Source organism: Scyliorhinus torazame, chromosome 6 (assembly GCF_047496885.1).
Source record: "Scyliorhinus torazame isolate Kashiwa2021f chromosome 6, sScyTor2.1, whole genome shotgun sequence".
Lineage (NCBI taxonomy): Eukaryota > Metazoa > Chordata > Chondrichthyes > Carcharhiniformes > Scyliorhinidae > Scyliorhinus > Scyliorhinus torazame.
Genome location: NC_092712.1, coordinates 304,932,947 through 304,954,097, shown reverse-complemented (window position 1 = coordinate 304,954,097; position 21,151 = coordinate 304,932,947). Strand labels below are relative to the sequence as shown.

Genomic DNA, 21,151 nt, shown 5'->3' with positions numbered 1-21,151 from the left:
GGCTCCTTCATTAAATGTTTTTAAGATAAAGATAGATAGTTTTTTGAAGAATAAAGGGATTAAGGGTTATGGTGTTCGGGCCGGAAAGTGGAGCTGAGTCCACAAAAGATCAGCCATGATCTCATTGAATGGCGGAGCAGGCTCGAGGGGCCAGATGGCCTACTCCTGCTCCTAGTTCTTATGTTCTTATGTTCTACGTGTTATAAACAAGTGTTCATATAATCCTTCTACATCACACCTCTTGGGAATGCCTGAAAACAGTTTCGCTACAATGACTTTGCAAGTGCAGTGACTGGTGTTATAAAAAGAAATGGAGCAGTTACTTTGTACACAGCAACATCCCACAAATGACACACGTGACCAATTAATGTTTTTGCTGATATTGATTGTCGGCCTGGATAATATAAGAATTAACTTTCTTCAAACCCCAACAAGGAGTTTAAAGTCTAGTCTGCAGGATGGTGGCTCAGACAAGGTGGTATTCCTTCACTAGTGCCCCCGTGTGTCAGTTTACAGTAAATGCACAAGTCCTTATGGGGCTTGAATAGTCAAAAAGTGCCCCCTAAAGAACACGGATCCGAATACGAGAAGGAACGTTAAAATCAGTTTGGGTTGTGACTGAGGGTCCGAGGTGGGCTGAAGCCTCGCTGAAAATACAGATTATCTGGTCTTTATCGCGTTGATGTGTGGAGATCTAGCAACGGACAAAAAAGCTGCCAACCGTCCCACAGTATAACAGCGAGCACACTTCTAAAATACTTTCATTGATTAGAAAGCATTTTGGAATGCCCTGAGACCATGAAAGAAACTTTATAAATGCAAGGTTTTTTTTTTAAAAAGACCTTTATCTTTCGGATGTTGAACAACCGTCTTCGCACACCCACCATGTTTTTGGCGTTACCCGAGTATGTGTAACATTGCTTCACTGGACCTTCCGGTCCTGCCAAAGGCAACGCCCATTTGCGTTGCTTGCTGTGCCGTCGAGGGCCCTGCAGCGAGGAGGGTGCAGGAAATCCCGCTGGCGGGAAAGTCTGGAAAACCCCAGCCACAGTCTTTGAATCTTTTTAAGGCAGATGTGGATAGGATTCTCGACAAGCAAAGGGGGCGACAGGTTTTGGGGGGGGCGGCGGCGGCTGTACGGCAAGGAACGAGGTTGCAATCAGCTGCGCCATGATCGCATGGATGGCAGAGTAGCCTCGAAGGGCCGAGTGGCCTACTCGTGCTCGTGATTCCTCTGCCTGAATACATTTGAGGGATTCCTTTGCACCGTACTGTTCTTCCCAGTATTAGCTTTAAGCGCAGAGGGTTTTTGCACAGGGCCCTCGAAATATGGGCAATCGGTCACATTGATGTCAACGCTGCCTTCATAACAGATTGGTCCAGTGCTTTGGCCAGAGGGAGACATTTAACAGGCAAGTTAAAAATAGAATAATAAACAGACTTTTAAAAAATCACTCACGGAAATTAATAAAACAGCACATTACCTGGCTGCTGATGTGGAGTCCAGCTACTGGGATGTCCAGTTTGTGGGTGACCGGTCTCTGTAACAGGAATAAAGCTTGGGGGTCTGTAGGCCAGCCCCGCTTGTCCAGTAGGGATTATTTTACTTGCACCTTGCCAACCAGTTTCTTCCTTGACGGGTTTTGAGCGGCCCATATAATTTGCGTTTCCCATTCTGTGAAACTCCTGCTGGAAGTTCGAATCATGGGAACAATACAGGTCGGCAGATTGTTCGGCAGTGGGTACGTCCAAGTGAGGACGGGGAGACGGGGTGAAATGGAGGCGGTTTGGGAAAACCGGCTCGTTGGAAACTCTCTTGCTTCTCTCCAGCCTGATCTGCTCCATTTTACTCTGAGGGGCAGAAGTGTCCAGGCGGCTGCCGGTCAGGTGGTAGTTCAGTTCCTCATTGAGTTTTCTCCTCACTTGTGTATCGTCGTCGTAGTTCTGCCAAATGCCGCTGTCCGGCTCGCGTTCAGCAGGCTCACTGAGCTTACAGGAGGAGAACATTGCTTCTAGAGGGTTTTCATTGGCAGGCACTCCTTGGGAGCTGTGCAAGGAATTGGGAGCATCTGTAATTTAAATATATACCATTACTACAACTGCAGTTTGTTTTTTTTACAAGAAAGGAAATATGTCACAACTATGGTGGAAAGGGCAGAATTCCTATCCATTTACAGAGCCAAGTGATGTCTCGCACGTCAAATGGCAACCTTCACACTCTACACCGTTAGAGATGGCCTCTCGATGGACTCCATTAAGCTCCATCTCCACGGAAGACCACTGGTGGCAACACAATTGGGGCATCCCTCAGGAATGATCCCACAAGGAGATGATGGAGTAAGGAGCTCCACATTTCTGGACATATTAATGGCCTATTGCTGCGGTTTCCAGAATTCCAGTGATGCTGTTGGGGCAAAGGGCCTGATGACCAATGCTGGCCTTTCACCCAGCTCGCCCACCTCTATGTTGCTCCCCTAAACTGTTCCCGGGGTTGACAGGCCAAACTCCCATTTCAAAAGAAAATCTGGAATTAAATCTAATGATGACTCCACTGCCGATTGTCGTAAAAACCCACCTGATTCACTCATGTCCTTCAGGGAAGGAAATCCGCCGTTCCTTACCCGGTCTGGCCTACATGTGACTCCAGACCCACACAGCGTTGTGATTGACTCCCAACTACACCCCCCACCCCCACTGAAATGGCCCAGCAAGCCACTCAGTTCAAGGGCAATTAGGGATGGGCAACAAATGCTGGCCCAGCCAGCGACATCCGCATCCCAAGAACAAAAAGGGAAATAAAATCTCCCCCCCCACCCTCCACGCAAATCCCCGGAACAAAAATCAGAAGCCCCTGGGACTTTTTTTTCCTGAAGTCGGGCACAGGGAGCCGGATATTCTCCCAACCCGGGAGCGAAAATTCAGGCTTAATTAATCCCATTCCAGAGAAATGAGGAATCAGACACATCTCCCACAATCCTGATTCGCCAGCCGCAATCCTGATTCACCAGCCGCAATCCTGATTCACCGGCCGCAATCCTGATTCACTAGCCGCAATCCTGATTCACCAGCCGCAATCCTGATTCACCGGCCGCAATCCTGATTCACTAGCCACAATCCTGATTCGCCAGCCGCAATCCTGATTCGCCAGCCGCAATCCTGATTCGCCAGCCGCAATCCTGATTCACCGGCCGCAATCCTGATTCACCGGCCGCAATCCTGATTCACCAGCCGCAATCCTGATTCGCCAGCCGCAATCCTGATTCACCAGCCGCAATCCTGATTCACCAGCCGCAATCCTGATTCGCCAGCCGCAATCCTGATTCGCCAGCCGCAATCCTGATTCGCCAGCCGCAATCCTGATTCGCCAGCCGCAATCCTGATTCACCAGCCGCAATCCTGATTCGCCAGCCGCAATCCTGATTCGCCAGCCGCAATCCTGATTCACCAGCCGCAATCCTGATTCGCCAGCCGCAATCCTGATTCGCCAGCCGCAATCCTGATTCACCAGCCGCAACCCTGATTCACCAGCCGCAATCCCGATTCGCCAGCCGCAATCCCGATTCACCAGCCGCAATCCTGATTCACCAGCCGCAATCCTGATTCGCCAGCCGCAATCCTGATTCGCCAGCCGCAATCCTGATTCACCAGCCGCAATCCTGATTCACCAGCCGCAATCCTGATTCGCCAGCCGCAATCCTGATTCACCAGCCGCAATCCTGATTCACCAGCCGCAATCCTGATTCGCCAGCCGCAATCCTGATTCGCCAGCCGCAATCCTGATTCGCCAGCCGCAATCCTGATTCGCCAGCCGCAATCCTGATTCCCCAGCCGCAATCCTGATTCACCAGCCGCAATCCTGATTCACCAGCCGCAATCCTGATTCACCAGCCGCAATCCTGATTCACCAGCCGCAATCCTGATTCACCAGCCGCAATCCTGATTCACCAGCCGCAATCCTGATTCACCAGCCGCAATCCTGATTCACCAGCCGCAATCCTGATTCACCAGTGACATGGGGAGCAATGGGTCATTAACCAGGAGAGGTGAGATGTGGGAGATTACAATACTGTTTATCGGCACGACCAAAAGTGAAGTAAAATACATCCAGAGGAGGAGAAAAATTAGATGGAAACTTACATGTTTAGTATCAAACTTGGAACAATCAGAATACTCGGATCGCATGGGAACAGGAGATAATCTTGCAGTCCCCCAACATTTTTGCATCATTCCATTAGATAATGGCTGTTCTGTATCATTATTCCATCTGCTCACCCTGGTTCCGCAACCCTCAATTCCTCCTCCCTCGGGTACCATGTCCTCAGAGGATGTTGGCATCCATGGACTTCCCTTGGATTGACCCGTGATTACGCTCAGCAAAGCACTGCGGTGGTTTGCTGCTGCCTTGTGCAATACAACTGACCGTGAATCTCTCCTGCTCGTGCCACCCGCCACTGGCGTGCGCGTTGGAAGGATTTTGCAGGTTGATACTCAATCAGCTTGTGGCCACATTCCGAACACGTTCCTGGATTGGGAGTCGAACCCAAGGCTCCTGACCCAGAGGCAGCGACGCTCCCCACCACACCACGAGATCTGCCTTAACCCTCCATTGCCCAACACAAATCTACCAATAAAAGAAAAACGCTGCGGACGATGGAAATCGGAAATGAAACCAGAAAGTGCTGGGAAAGCCCAGCAGGTCTGGCAGCATCCATGAACGTAGAAACAGAGTGAGCGTTTCGAGCCCGATCTGACTTCTTCAGAACTCTCCGACGGGCCATGTGGCCTTGAAACGTCAACTGAAAAATCTATCAATCGCAGTTTGGGTATTTTTAACTGACAGATAGCCGAGGGAAGAGAATTCTAGATTCCCCTTATTCGTTTCTGTGATGTGGAGATGCCGGCTTTGACCACAGTAAAAGTTTTACAACACCGGGTTAAAGCCCAACAGGTTTGTTTCCAATTACTAGCTTTAGGAGCGCTGCTCCTTCCTCAGGTGAATGAAGAGGTAGGTTCCAGAAACATATAGACAAAGCCAAAGATGCAAGACGATACTTTGAATGCGAGCATTTGCAGGTAATTAAGACTTTACAGATCCAGAGAGAGGGGTAATTCCAGGTTAAAGAGATGTGAATTGTCTCAAGCCAGGACAGTTGGTAGGATTTCGACAGTATGTCCTGGTTTGAGACAATTCACACCTCTTTAACCTGGGATTACCCCTCTCTCTGGATCTGTAAAGTCTTAATTACCTGCAAATGCTCGCATTCAAAGTATCGTCTTGCATTTTTGACTTTGTCTATATATATATATATGTTTCTGGAACCTACCTCTTCACTCGAGGAAGGAGCAGTGCTCCGAAAGCTAGTGATTCGAAACAAACCTGTTGGACTTTAACCTGGTGTTGTAAGACTTCTTACTGTTCTTTTCTGTGAAGACGTGCGTTCTGACGTCAACCCTAATTAGCCTGGCTTAATTTTAAGGTTACGCCCTCTTGTTTGGAATTCCTTTGATTCTGTTAGACACCTCAACGAGGTCACCCCTTAATATCCTACATTCAAGGGATCACAAACCTGGTCTATACAGCCTGCCTTCAAAGTTTAGGCCCCCCCCCCCCTCCGTATCGTTTTGGTGAAACAACATGGCACCCCTAACAAGGACAATATCTCCTTCCTGAAGAGCAGCCACCAGAACTGCATGCAGTTACTGAAAATACTGTCTAATCAGAGCAACGTACAATTCTAGTGGCCTTATATTGTATCTTTTTAACCTGCCCACTAGCTTTTCGCGATGTTTGTACTTGAGCCCCCAAATCTCAGTCAGTCCTAATCTAAGGATTGCCGATGTCCCTGAAAACCACAAAATTATTTTCACTACATCATATGTTCCCACAGAAATCGATGTGAAAGCTGGACACCCGGGAAAAACAAAATACAAATCGAGACCTGTACCTCACAGTGCAGAACTGTGAATTCCTAGCTGAAACTGCTTGCCAAATAAAATAGATCATAAAAATCATAGAATTTACAGTGCAGTAGGAGGCCATTCGGCCCATCGAGACTGCACCGGCCCTTGGAAAGAGCAGCCTACTTAAGCCCACGCCTCCACCCCATCCCCGTAGCCCAGCAATCCCACCCAATCTTTTTTTTTTTTGAAACACAAAGGGCAATTTAGCATGGCCAACCCACCTAACCTGCACATCTTTGGACTGTGGGAGGAAACCGGAGCACCCGGAGGAAACCCACGCACACACGGGGAGGACGTGCAGACTCCGCACAGACAGTGACCCAAGCCGGAATCGAACCTGGGACCCTGGAGCTGTGAAGCAATTGTGCTACCACAATGCTACCGTGCTGCCCCATCTAAAATAAATACAAAACAGCTATACTATTACATTTAAAAAAAAAAGATTACAGCACCTCAGCATCAGCTCTTGTGGCGCAGTGGGAAGCGTTCCTACCTCCGAGCCAGAAGCTCCGGGTTTAAATCCCACCCCAGGATTTAATGGTCAAGGACTGTGCACTCATAATGCGGTCAAACCTGAAAAATCCTTCCCCAAAAAACCCCTGCAAAATCCTTCCAAACACAACAATGTCTGGCGGTAAGAGCGGGAGAGACCCTTGGTCTGCCACGCTCCAAGTGGCATGGTGCCCCTCAAGCTACAAGTCCCTGGTGACAGGCTAGCGACCTGTTCTGGGAATTACTAACTACGGAAACAAGACGGAAACCTGCCTCCCGTGCACCACCATGCGGGACTGGAATTGGAACTGGACTCACCTCAGCAGGCAGTAAGTACCAGGCTCCATCTAGTGGCAGACATTGGCCAGAGCAGTTAGCAGCTGAAGTCCCAGCACTACCCGCTCTGCGCTAGCAATCTCTGCCACTAGACGGAACGCAGGGCTTCAGAAGCAAAGACAACAGGGGGCGCCAGAAACAGGGGGCCGCTGAAAGACAGACCTCAAGGATTAATAACAATCGCTTATTGTCACAAGTAGGCTTCAATTAAGTTACTGTGAAAAGCCCCTAGTCGCCACATTCCGGCACCTGCTCGGGGAGGTCGGTACGGGAATTGAACCCGCGCTGATACCTTGTTCTGCATGGGGCTGGTTTAGCACAGGGCTAAATCGCTGGCTTTGAAAGCAGATCAAGACAGGCCAGCTGCACGGTTCAATTCCCGTACCAGCCTCCGCGAACAGGCGCCGGAATGTGGCGACTAGGGGCTTTTCACAGTAACTTCATTTGAAGCCTACTTGTGACAATAAGCGATTTACATTTACATTACAAGCCAGCTGTTTAGCCCACTGTGCTAAACAAGGATTAAGATAAGAACAGAGACCGGGAGGCAGGAATGGGAGCCGGCATGCGTGGGAGAGACAAGGGCAGGAGCAAGAGGAAGAGGTGCTGAGGGCAAGGGTGGAAGCACTGCAGGAAATCTCAGGGGGGGGCAGGAAGGTCATGGAAGCGGAAATCACTGGCAAATTACATTAACGTGAAACTGATTAAATGGATATACGAACACTACTTTAATCATGGCGTTAAAGTGAAACAACACAAAGTTCATCAACAGCAAGTGAAGATTTACTGTACTCCACAGTTCCTAGCTTCTTCCCATTTGGAAAATATCCTGATTTATCTTTCTTTGTTCCAAAGTGGATGAACTCTTTTTCCTGCATTGAACCCCATCTATCAGTTTTGCTCGCTGATGTAATCGATAAACATCTCATTACAACCTTCTAGTCCCATCTACACTATCCTTTTTGAAAGGGCTTACAACCTGGAATATTTATCTCCCAGTCCAGAGTTGGTCTCACGAACGAGGACAACTGAATTTGCTTCTAATTCACTTGTTTTATTTTGTAGCCTGGTGCTTAGGACCTTTAACCGGGCAACTGATCAGATCTGGCCTTTATCGCCTTTGGGCGCACATTTTAAATTCTCACCCTCCTGGTTTAAATAATGCAACAGCAGCGATAAAAATGTATTCAGAAAGAAAGACTGTGCTAGGATCCCGGATGAGCCCCCAATTTTGTTAGCATCTCTGGTGAGGACCGTCCAAATTTAAATGCTGAGCTATCGCTTTAATCAACTCTATCTTCCTCGTCCCTGCAGGTATATTCAACTGCAACCGGTCCGCTAATTCCTAAAGTTTTTTGTTTGAATCACCTTTTGCAAACCACTCAGGGTTATTCTTTCAACAACAGGAAACTCTTAGCCTCTGAAAGAGTCATTTTACAAGTCCCACCTCATTAAACTAGAGTATCAATATCTGAAAACAAAAGCTCCTCACACTCGCTGTCTTTACCCATAGTTAACTTTTACGTTAAAACAAACGTTAATTTAAAAATCGAATTAATGACATTAGCAACAAAGAAATAGCTGTAGAGTTAACAGTTACAATGGCACTTAAGTAAAAGGGAAAACCTTAACTTACTTCCTAAACCTGCCACTATATTCCAATTAAGCAAACCAATATATTTAAAATACCACTCACGAATAAAGTTAACAACCAGTGTGCAAGATCCCATTTTCACACTTGCAAGAGTGGATCCATGGTTGTGTGTAATCACCACTGCTGCTACTGAAGTTTCACATACAATGCAGCTTGACTGAGATTGAGCAATGCACCATTGCTGGACAGAAAGTAGAACTGGGCTAGAAAGCAAATCTTACTGAGAAAGTAGATGAAGGACCAAAAGGCAAGCAGCAGCTAAACTGAAAACAGCAGCACATAATATTGGCACGAATAGTGGGGTGTTTCTCGAGCACGAAGAATGATCCCGTTATCAAATGGGACGTTGCTTTTTTGGGGGCCACTGCAGTGGATGCACCCTGCCCCGAGGCCACACTTACCTCACTTCCTGCACTGACAAAGAGATTGGGGGTGTGCCATTTTTAAATACCACCACGATCTCTGGACCCCCTCCCCCAACATCCCAACTTACCTCGAGCCCCGCCATCCTCCCACCTCACAAGGGCAGGTTACCCCCGGGCCCTCTCCCTGACATGGACAACATGGCACCACCAGCCTGGTGCCCTGGCACTGCCCAGCTGGCCAGCAGTGCCAGGGTGCCCAGATACTACCCTGCCCAGAGCCCAACCACCAGGGGCCTCTGATCGCCTGGGAGACCCCCCCCAAAAAAGATCTAGAGGCACCCCGAGCATCATAAATCTCACAAGAGTCCGCTTGCAAGATTTGACAGCCCCTCATGTCACCAAGTCAGTTTACTGATCCCAGCCAGAGCAACAGTGGAAGCGTTACTATTGGTTCCAGCATTCCCGACATGATGGGGAAAATTGGCCTAAAGTCCCCACTCCTGAATATTATTCAGTAGCTTTGGTGAAAATGCAGGTGTGGCCGGACAATGGGCAAGGAGAGGATCAACCACAGCTCAGTTGGCAGCACTCTCACCCAAGTCAGGCATTCAGGGGTTCAAGTCCCACTGTAAAGGCAAAAGGACGTAGGGTCAAGGTGGACTCTCAGTGCAGGACTGAGAGAGTGCTGCACTGTCAAAGGTGTGTCTTTCAGGTGAGATGGTAAACCCAGCCCCCCTCTACTCTCTCAAGTGGATACAAACGCTCCCATGGCACTATTTTGAAGAAGGCCGAGGGAAGTCCCCTGGTGTCCTGGTCAATATTTATCCTTCAATCAACATCCATATCTGCCCATTATCACATTGCGGAGTGTGGGGACTTGCTGGACCAAATTGGCTGCCTGCTTTCCTCTGTTGCAACAGTCTACTACAATTCAAAAGTATTTAATTGGCTGTAAAAAAAATAATGTTGGCGAGGTCTTGTGGCGCAGTGTGTATCGAGCGTCCCTCCCTCTGAACCAGAAGCTCTGGGTGCGAGTCCCAACCCAGGACTTGGTGGCCAAGGCAGATGCGTTCATATCGCAGCACGGTAGCAGTGGGCAGCACGGTAGCATTGTGGATAGCACAATTGCTTCACAGCTCCAGGGTCCCAGGTTCGATTCCCAGCTTGGGTCGCTGACTGTGCGGAGTCTGCACATCGTCCTCGTGTGTGCGTGGGTTTCCTCCGGGTGCTCCGGTTTCCTCCCACAGTCCAAAGATGTGCAGGTTAGGTGGATTGGCCATGATAAATTGCCCTTGGTGTTCAAAATTGCCCTTAGTGTTGGGTAGGGTTACTGGGTTATGGGGATAGGGTGGAAGTGTTGACCTTGGGTAGGGTGCTCTTTCCAAGAGCCGGTGCAGACTCGATGGGCCGAATGGCCTCCTTCTGCACTATAAATTCTATGATACTATGATATCGCGACCAAACAGGTTGAGTATGAACCTGCAAATCCTTCCAAACACGCCAATGGCTGGCGGTAAGAGCGGGAGAGACCCCTAGGTCAATCACACTTGATGTGGAGTAACGTCCCTCAAGCTACAAGACCCTGACGACAGACTAGCGACCGGTTCCAGGAACTACTAACTACGGCAACAGACAGTAGTCTCCCTTAGTGCATCACTAGATGCGGGAAGAGAATTGGAATTGGAAAGCCTTTTTTGGTATCATAGAATTTACAGTGCAGAAGGAGGCCATTCGGCCCATCGAGTCTGCACCGGCTCTAAGAGCACCCTACCCAAGGTCAACACCTCCACCCCATCCCCATAACCCAGTAACCCCACCCAACACTAAGGGCAATTTTGGACACGAAGAGCAATTTATCATGGCCAATCCACCTAACCTGCACATCTTTGGACAGTGGGAGGAAACCGGAGCACCCGGAGGAAACCCACGCACACACGGGGAGGATGTGCAGACTCCGCACAGACAGTGACTCAAGCCAGAATTGAACCTGGGACCCTGGAGCTGTGAAGCAATTGTGCTATCCACAATGCTACCGTGCTGCCCTGAGGTATCCTGAGGTTGTGAAAGGTGCCATGTAAATACAATAAATACAAGGGGGTGGGGGGGAAGAGAGAGAGAGAGAATCAGGAGTGGAGGGCATTGTTTAATTAAGTAGTTGGAGCTGATATAAATGGGCAATATGTTCATGCCCAAGCCTCCCTGGTTGGAGAAAGAGCAGAGAGTGTCCATCGTTCCGTGACCGCAGGGCCTGGAGAACATCATCAGTCCCGGAATTGACATTTTAATTTGATTTGTTCAGTTTCCTTTAAATGTTTTGTCTTTTTGCAACAGTAACCCATTAATGGGCTGCCAGTTAGTCAATTAGTTTATTTATTTGACTGTTCTTTTCAAAAGAGTCTACATAGGGGATAGCTGGGACACTGGGAGGGTGGAAGGGGCACTTTGAGATTGCATTGCATTAAACTCTCTCTATATATGAAGAAAAGCTCGGTATCTTGGTTTGACCTCAACTGGTTTGGATCATGTTAACAAACATGATTAAGTGGAGGACCTTTAAGAACTGAATGGTCGTTTTTTTGTTGCCAACAAGGGACCACATTAAACTCCAATTCATTGTTAAATTCCTCAAAAGTGAAATCGTACGGACAAATGAAAAAAATAGCTTTGTGCTTTGTTCACCCTCCAATAAAACAAATTTACTACTGAGCAAAATGCAAGAATTACCTTTTGTAGGGGTGTCTGGCATTAGGCCATCACAATCCGCCTGCAAAGACTGCATCCTTTTCACTAGTTCTCTTGGGGCAGTCGGTTTCTTCTGGGACAATGCCTGAAATTGTTAAAACAGGGGGGAATATTGGGTGTATGAATTCCAGTCCGAGAAAGGACGCGGTTATACAGCTGCTCTGTTCAGAGCCCTTATCATAGATTATCATAGAATTTACAGTGCAGAAGGAGGCCATTCGGCCCATCGAGTCTGCACCGGCTCTTGGAAAGAGCACCCTACCCAAGGTCAACACCTCCCCCCTATCCCCATAACCCAGTAACCCCACCCAACACCAAGGGCAATTTTGGACACTAAGGGCAATTTATCATGGCCAATCCACCTAACCTGCACATCTTTGGACTGTGGGAGGAAACCGGAGCGCCCGGAGGAAACCCACGCAGACACGGGGAGGATGTGCAGACTCCGCACAGCCAGTGACCCAAGCCGGAATCGAACCTGGGACCCTGGAGCTGTGAAGCAATTGTGCTATCCACCCTTGGTTCGGAGTACCTCAATTCGGAGGAGAGAGTCACGCCGGGCTCTTCTGCATAACCACTGTCATTACCCTGGGACGCAGTAACTGACCATATGAAGCACATTGCAAAAGTTCGACAATTCTCTGCCGTATGAAAAGGCGGTTTATCGACGTAAAGTCTTTATCATTTCTTATTTTTAAATTTCATAGTACCCAATTAATTTTTTCCAATTAAGGGGCAATTTAGTGTGGCCAATCCACCTACCCTGCACATCTTTGGGTTGTGGGAGTGAAAACCATGCAAACACAGGGAGAATGTGCAAACTCCACACGGACAGTGACCCAGGGCCGGGATTCGAACCTGGGACCTCGGCACCGTGAGGCTGCAGGGCTAACACACTGCGCCACCGTGCTGCACAAGATTTTATCATTTATTTCGCTTTCCTAATGAACATCCTAAGTTTTGCTGTGCCTGTAAATGATTCTTGACAATTGCATTAAACATCTCCCATTGTGTTTGCAAGTGTGCCACATTTCAATTATATTAAAACTCGGCTTCATATGGGACACCCTGAGGTACTTCACATCCAACAAGTTATTTTCCGAGATGTCCTCGCCCTTATGAGCGTCTTGTTGCCCAGTGGGGTAGCGTCCCTCCCCCTAAACCTCCGGGTTTGAGTCCCACCCCAGGACTTGGTTGCCAAGGAAGGTGCGTTCATAACGCGGCCCAACAGGTTGAGTAACAACGTGAAAATCCTTCCAAACACGCCAATGGCTGGCGGCAAGAGTGGGAGAGACCCAGGTCCAGCAACACTTGCTGTGGAGTGGGCCCACTTAAAGCTATAAGCCTCTGGAGGCGGACTAGCGACCTACTGCAGGAAACACCTCACTATGGGAGCAGATGAAATTTTGCCTTGTGCGACACTAGGTGTGGGAACAGGAATGACAACAACAATTCCCCTTATATCTGCAAGCTTGGCAAACACACTGGAAGGTGCTAGAAACAGCAATTTTAAAATAAAATGACCTTGGCACATGGGAGGTGCTGGTACGTCTACATTTATTGCCTGCTGTCTGACCTGAGAAAGTGGCAGTGGCTTCCCAATCCTTGGGGAGCAGCGGTCCTACAATGGTATTAAGTAAGGAGGTAGTGGCAATGATAAAGTTCATATCTCAGGCAGGATAGTTTGTCACCTGAAGGGGATACTTGGGCTTTCTTGATGTATGAAATTGTTGTACTTGTCCTTGATCGTGGAGATTGTGCAACTAGGATGAGCTTCAGTGAGGGGGGCTTGGGGGCACTGAGCGTGGTGTATTCAAACTAGATGAGTAGCCAGTTAAATTAGTCTTGATGGCGTGACTGCCTTTGACCCGGAAGCATTACAGTAATTTGTAACTTCTGTCTGTGAATTCTGCAGTTGGTTCTTAGAGTGTTTGAAAATCCACTTTTAAGAGTTTGCATCAACTGTAAAGGGATCAACTGCAATTTTCTTAACACATGCTCCAAGCGACCCAGCGATTTTTAAGCAGGAACATTGTTTTAACACTTGATTTTATTAACCAATTATACTTATAACAGAAGTTCTAAATTCTGACTAGACGTCTGGCTGGCATGATCTGGCATAGGTAACAGGGAACAGCGAGTAGCACTAAAATGCTGTTTCTCAGGTTGGGGGGCAGTCACCAGAGAGAGTCCCACAGGGATCAGTGCAGGGACCGCAACTCTTCACAATATATATTAATGATTTGGAGAAAAGAACTGAGTGCACTTGTGGCCAAATTTGGCGATGACATGAAGGTCAGCATGGTAGCACAGTTGTTAGCACTGTTGCTTCACCGCACCAGAAACCCAGGTTCGATTCCCAGTTTGGATCACTGTCTGTCTGGAGTCTGCACGTTCGCCCCGTGTCTGCGTGGGTTTCCTCTGGGTGCTCCGGTTTCCTCCCACAAGTCCCGAATGAAGTGCTTGTTATGTAATTTGGACATTCCGAATTCTTCCTCAGTGTACCCGAACAGGCGCCGGAATGTGGCGACTAGGGGATTTTCACAGTAACTTTATTGCGGTGTTAGTGTAAGCCTACTTGTGACACTAATAAAGATTATTATTATTATTCTGCTCTCAAAGAGCGGCGAATCTTTGGAATTCTTTACCTCAGGAAGCTGTAACGGTGGAGTGCTTGAACATTTTCAAGGTTGAGATCAAGAGATTTTAAGGGTTACCGAGAAAAGGCAGAAAGATTTACTTGTGAGTGTTCAACTATTCAACTGTGTACTACTAACTATTCAGCTGTGCACTACAAACTATTCAACTGTGTCACACCCAAAAACCTTTTGCAATTTAAAAAGAACGTTACATTCACACTCTAAACACATTGCAGAATATTTGATCAGTCACTTTCTGGAACAATGCTTACTCTTAATTCTTTCACACCTTCGTCAATCAATCTTCTCAGCTCCCTTTCATAGAATGGTCGGAATTTCTGGTCACACTCTGAAAGAGAGAAGATTGTTATTTACAGTTTAGATATAAAAGGAATGATAAGGGCTTCAATTCTTTTAATTATTCTGGAACTTCCCTTACATGGAGCCCTATTTTTTTTTACAAAATTATCCAATTAATTTTTTCCAATTAAGGGGCAATTTAGCGTGGACCTGCACCTACCCTGCACATCTTTTTGGGTTGTGGGGGCGAAACCCACGCAAACACGGGAAGAACGTGCAAACACCACACGAACAGTGACCCAGAGGCGGGATCGAACCTGGGACCTCGGCGCCGTGAGGCAACCGTGCTAAACACTGCACCACCGTGCTGCCCTTACATGGAGCCCTATTAATATTTAACCAGATGGTGAACACTTTAGATCAAGGGAAACCTCTCTTATTTTATCATTATTTCACCGAATACATAAAGTGATCTCTATGTATATTCTTGATTGCAACCCCTTACACAAACATTCACTCCCTCCACCACCGATGAACAGTGGCAGCCGTGTGCACCATCTACAAGATGCACTGGAGGGTCTCACCAAAGTTCCTTAGGCAGCAAACCCAAGACTACTACCAATTAGAAGGCCAAGAGCAGCAGATATCTGGGAACGCCACCACCTGGAAACGAGAGTAACCTCCAAGATGCTTGGATCACTTATGGGGAGTTACTTGACACCACTCAGTCTTATACAGATCCGATGTGTTCCATAATAAAATTGGTACTTTAGTTCACACCTAATGAAGCCAAACATTCAAGTTCCGTAAAATAAGGAAAGCACTGCGGATACTGGAATCTGAAACAAGAACAGAGAATGCCGCAACACATCCAGCAGCACCTGCAGACAGAGGAAACGGAGTTAATGTTTCGAGTCCTTTGGCTTTTCATCAGAACTAAAGAAATGTGTTGGATATTAGACCGTAGCAGATACTGCAACAAGATGCAGAAACTTTGCAAACAAAAGACAGATGCAGTGAAGCCCAAAACAAAGTTGGAAGAGCAGCATCTCATCTTCCAATTAGGCATGTTACAGCACTCAGGATTCAACACCAAGTCCAACACCTTTAGAGCATGACCTTGCTCTTCCATCTTAAACCCTTTAAAAAAATAATCCCATACATTTATTGTCTCAATGCAATAATCCTCCCTCCCCGACACCAATCCATCTGCCTCATGTTCTTAAACTTTCTACATCATGTTGCAATCTCTCCTAACCACGGTTTAATATCCAACACATTTCTCCCTCTCTTTAGTTCTGATGAAGGGCCGAACGGACTCGAAACATTAGCCCCGTTTTCCCTCGCTACGGATGCTGCCGGACCTGGTGTTTTTCCTAAATTCCCTGTTCTTGATTCAAGTTTAATGTGGTGCTAAAAGACTCTAGAAATTGATCAAGGTTTATACCTATCAATTTAGACTTGCGCAGTACATAAAAGGCTTGAATCAAAAAGCTGGGTGGCCAGACACTGCTGGACCAGCGGCAACCAGAAGGTGTGGGCGAGAGTCGTGCATTTCTTTAGGCCAGCCTTCAAAAGTAGGACATCTCCGCCCAGCATTCCCGCAAGGAAAAAAACAGGGTCAAAGTTCAGACAAGTGCCCACCTTTAAAAGGAAGCCTCTCCTCGGGGTCATTTTCCCAACACCGCTCCATTAAACAAACAATATCGTGGGGTGAACCATCAGGAATTTCGTTCATATCAGGTCGATCTCCACTGAGGACTAGCTGGTGGACCTGGGCATCATTCAGTGCATCTGAGGACATAGACAAAAGAAAACATCTGAGACGCAACGCTAATGTCCAATGGGTCATTTGTAAACTGTGCGCCGGTATCTGTCTGACAATCGAGGTCTGATGAAACTTTGCTTTTCATGTTTGGTGGGAGAAGTGTGGGTAGCTGTTCAGGTGAATTCTGTGCTCATTTTCCAACACTTGGACACCCACACAATGACCTGAGACAACAGGTTTTGATTTGGTTTACATCTCACGAATGATTCCAAATTAAAATCGTAAAACGGTTGTAGCACAGAGGGCCATTTGATCCACCATGCCCCTGATCAGCTGAGAATTATCTTCCCTGTGTTGTTGGTGCCAGTTTTCTGTTAAGGACATGGAGGTAAGGTATTCCAACGCTCTGGGCAGTTATGGTAGGATATGCAGGTGTTCAAAACCTTCACTAATTTCCTCCATTTGCCCAGTGAGATGACTGCCTGTGGACACGTTAAAGCTGCACTGGTCAGTCTTGACGTGGATCTTGGAGGTAACTTGGCATAACTTGCTTCTGTTTAGCATTACGTTCTGTTGTTCAGTATCAACATGACTTTCTTTGAACAATTATATTGAAAAAGAAACAAACATAATATCAAAAGAATGAGAGGCAATGAATCACCGGTAGGAAGGATCTTGCCCAACACAACCCTATCCCCCTCCCTATTAGGAGATGGCCATCTGTTCCTTGTTGTTCAATGGTGCTCCCACTGAGCACTGACACTTGTTCACCAATTAACATATTCCGCTCTCTTACGTTTTGCCACTATTAGCACTCTTCAGTCCCTATTGGCACCATTAACACACGTCCTTTGTCTTATGTCCATGACATCTTTGTCAGTATCTCCTTTGCCCTTACCTATTCCTGCCTTTCTAATCTACCCCACCCCCTGCACCCCCTCTCTAAGCATATAACTCACTATGGCTTAGATTCTCTATTCTGGAACCTGAAGTGCTCCTGCCAGCGGAGAATCGCTATTGGTCACTGTTGGAGCGGGGCCTATTACGCAAGTCTCTCCTCTTCACCATGCTAATTAATATATGGTGAGAGCTCGCCGGATTCCCAGTAATGGGCCATCCGACACGTAGATTCGGCGGCAAAAAGCAAATCTTGCAATCCCCCCACCCCCGACAAATTGGAGAACCCCCCCCCCTTTTCTTCCCACCCCCACAAGCATAAGGACGACTCAGTTCCCTACCCACCAATCTCGTCAGACACCCATCAGAGACCACCCCACCCCCCATCACATCAGAGACCCTCCCCACACATGAGAGGTGCCTCTCCCCCACCTCATGTCGGAGGCCCCTGCCTGAAAGCTGAAGTTCAGTCCAGGCAGTGGAGTGAAAAATCACTGTATTTTAACTTACCTTTTCCTAACATCTGCTGCCTGACAGAAGTGTTTAAAGCAGCAGCTGTTACAGTGTCAGAGGCTTCCCTGAAAGCCAAGTACATTTCAAATGGCCTCAAATACTTTGACAGCCTTTGAAATGCAAATCTTCTGGGATGGCACGGTAGAGCAGTAGTTAGCACTGCTGCCTCATGACACCGTGGACCCGGGTTCAATCCCGGCCCCGGGTCAGGGGAGATTTGAATTGTGGGGGGGGGGGGGGGGGGGGGGGAAAGAGGGTTTTCTGATGTGCTTTGGGTGGACACCTCAGTTATGCACTGACCACTTTGGAGTCCACCACGTCAGGGCTACGCTTGGGCAAACTTGCATGAAAGTCTGCCGGGCATTTCCTGCTGAGGGTGTCGGTGCATAACGAATTTGCATCCTCCCACCAGCATGGGGCGGGTAGCGTGTTGAGGCCTCCCTTGACATTCCACTCTGCCCTCGATCAGGCAATGGAGAATGCACCCCTACATTCCTATCCCTTTTCAATTCTGTAGACTGGTCAGGTGGACTTGACACGTTAACTGTGCTTCTTTCTCCACGGATGCTGCCTGACCTGGAGTTCACCCAGCACTTTCTATTTTATTTTTCATTTTAGTCGGGAATCTGCAATATTCAGAATGAGTAACGCACATTCATACGGTTCTTTGTTGGTCAGGATCACCCAGACCACGATGGCAAAACTGTACACGTCAGACTTGTACGTGGCCTTGGTATTCAGCGAGCGCAAATGTTCAGGTGCCAGGTAGAACAACGTGCCCGCGTTGTTCTGCAGCTTGGACCCCATTTGGCTCCGTCTCCTTTGCTCTTCGGTGGTGAACCGACTCCAGGTTTTGAAGATTGCCACACCTAGATCCGCGATCTGGGAAAAAAAAGAGTGGGGAGGGGGGAAGAAAGCAAAACGCCATTTAAGAAACGGTCCGAGCTTCAACTTCTCAGTCATGAATGCAGTTTGCAAAGTATTACAGTAAATTGTAGTTGAAAATTGCCTGATTTTTAAAACTCCCTTACCCAGGAGGTTCAACAGGAGGCAATTAGGTGCGTGGGTAAATTAACCCACCCTGTATGGATACATGTCCTCAGACAACAGGGGCGAGAGGCAGGGCTGTAACACTGTGGCTATCTGCTAGTAAATTTACTCTAACCTGTTTCATCTATGCAAAAGAAGCATTAAAAAACATTTTTTTTTTAAAAGCAGGTTAAGGCATCCGTTAAAACTTTGAAGAGGAGAATGTCAGGGGATTAGAATTTAATAGTTTGACTGCTTTTAATCGGCAATGCTGCCAGCCTGCCTGTACAGAATGCATACTTCCATCTAGTGGAACTGAGCAGTCAAACCAGTTCTCCCAAAAGGTGTCTACGGCATGCTGCCCTGGAAACAATACCAAAAACACTGTCGTGGTACCAAGGTTTTGTAAAGCCAAGGGAGCACAAATTCAGGGGGCAAAGGGGAGAATTTGTGCTAACCTTTGCCCCAAATAAATATAGAAACACTCAAGTCGGAGGAGGCCATTCAGCCCTTCGAACCTGCTCCACCGTTCAATATGTTCATGGCAGATCCTCTTAACGTTTTTATTTCAAAATACTTTTATTGAACTTTTAACATTTTATATCAAAAAATAACAAAACCAACACATGTATCAACAAATGAGAGAATTTCAACCGACAACAGTGACAATACCGACCCTTAACGCAAACCCCCCCCCCCCCCTCCGCCCCCAGCGACCAATTCCTTAAAGTACAATATGAAAGGCCGTCATCTATGGTAGAACCCATTGGTTGACCCCCTCACAGTGAACCTGACCTTCTCGAGGTACAGAAACTCCATCAAGTCAAGTCACCGAGCCAGGCCTGAGGCACAAGGTGCCGTTACCTGCCTCCAACCCAGCAGAATCCACCGCCCAGCAATCAACGAGGTGGATCCGTGCCCATCCTCAACGCCAGCTGGTCCAACGCCCCAAATATAGCTACGAACAGACAGGACTTTTAGTCAATATTTATGATAGCTAATATAGTGCTGAAGAAAGACCCCAAAGACGAGATGGATCAACCACAAACTCGGACAGTATGATGTAGCGTTCGTCCTGTGGTGGGACTCATTCTAGGTCCTGTGGTGGGACTCAAAATAGGTCCCACCTTCTCCTGCCACCTGGCCTTCACCTCTTCTACTGAAACCTGCTCTTTCCCCAAGATCCATCCATAAATCCCAGGCGTGCTGCCCTCTTCTGATCCCACGCAGGACAGAATCCTCCCCAATAAAATGAATGGCGGCGCTACCGGGAACGTCAGAAATGTCTGTCACACCAAATCCCGTACCTGGATATATCAGAACCCACAAGTCCAGCTTTCTCCTACACCTCCTCCAAGCTGTCAAACTGCCCCTCCAGAAACAAACCCCTCAGTCTCCAGAAAACAAACCCCTCACACTCTACAGAAAACAAACCCCTCACTCTCCAGAAAACAAACCCATCACTCTCTCCAGAAACAAACCCCTCACTCTCCAGAAAACAAACCCCTCACACTCTCCAGAAACAAACCCCTCACTCTCCAGAAAACAAACACATCACTCTCTCCAGAAACAAACCCATCACTCTCCAGAAAACAAACCCCTCACTTTCCAGAAAACAAACCCATCACGCTCCAGAAACAAACCCCTCACACTCTCCAGAAACAAACCCCTCACTCTCCAGAAACAAACCCCTCACTCTCCAGAAACAAACTCCTCACTCTCCAGAAAACAATCCCATCACACTCTCCAGAAACAAACCCCTCACTCTCCAGAAACAAACCCCTCACTCACCAGAAACAAACCCCTCACTCTCCAGAAAACAATCCCATCACACGCTCCAGAAAATAAATCCCTCACACTCTCCAGAAACAAACCCATCACACTCTCCAGAAACAAACCCCTCACTCTCCAGAAACAAACCCATCACACTCTCCAGAAACAAACCCCTCACACTCTCCAGAAAACAAACCCCTCACACTCTCCAGAAACAAACCCCTCACTCTCCAGAAAACAAACCCATCACACTCTCCAGAAAACAAACCCATCACACTCTCCAGAAACAAACACCTCACACTCTCCAGAAACAAACCCCCCACTCTCTCCAGAAAAAAAACCCCTCACACTCTCCAGAAAACAAACCCATCACTCTCCAGAAAACAAACCCTTCACACTCTCCAGAAACAAACCCCTCACTCTCCAGAAACAAACCCATCACTCTCCAGAAACAAACTCCTCACTCTCCAGAAAACAAACCCATCACACTCTCCAGAAACAAACCCCTCACTCTCCAGAAAACAAACCCATCACACTCTCCAGAAACAAACCCCTCACACTCTCCAGAAACAAACCCCTCACTCTCCAGAAAACAAACCCCTCACTCTCCAGAAAACAAACCCCTCACTCTCCAGAAAACAAACCCCTCACACTCTCCAGAAACAAACCCCTCACTCTCCAG

The 21,151-nt window shown here is 47.6% G+C and overlaps 1 protein-coding gene across 1 annotated transcript in view; it reads right to left on the bottom strand.

Moving 5' to 3' along the window:
• The window catches only part of ripk1l (receptor (TNFRSF)-interacting serine-threonine kinase 1, like), a 167,279-nt gene that overhangs the window by 11,673 nt on the left and 134,455 nt on the right, over window positions 1-21,151 (bottom strand). Inside the window, exons 5-9 of the mRNA XM_072509980.1 lie at window positions 18,321-18,549; window positions 16,134-16,283; window positions 14,462-14,538; window positions 11,533-11,635; window positions 1,485-2,069 (exon numbers count right to left, since the gene is read on the bottom strand). Coding sequence (XP_072366081.1) covers window positions 1,485-2,069; window positions 11,533-11,635; window positions 14,462-14,538; window positions 16,134-16,283; window positions 18,321-18,549 — 1,144 coding nt within the window. The remainder of the gene's footprint in view (window positions 1-1,484; window positions 2,070-11,532; window positions 11,636-14,461; window positions 14,539-16,133; window positions 16,284-18,320; window positions 18,550-21,151) is intronic.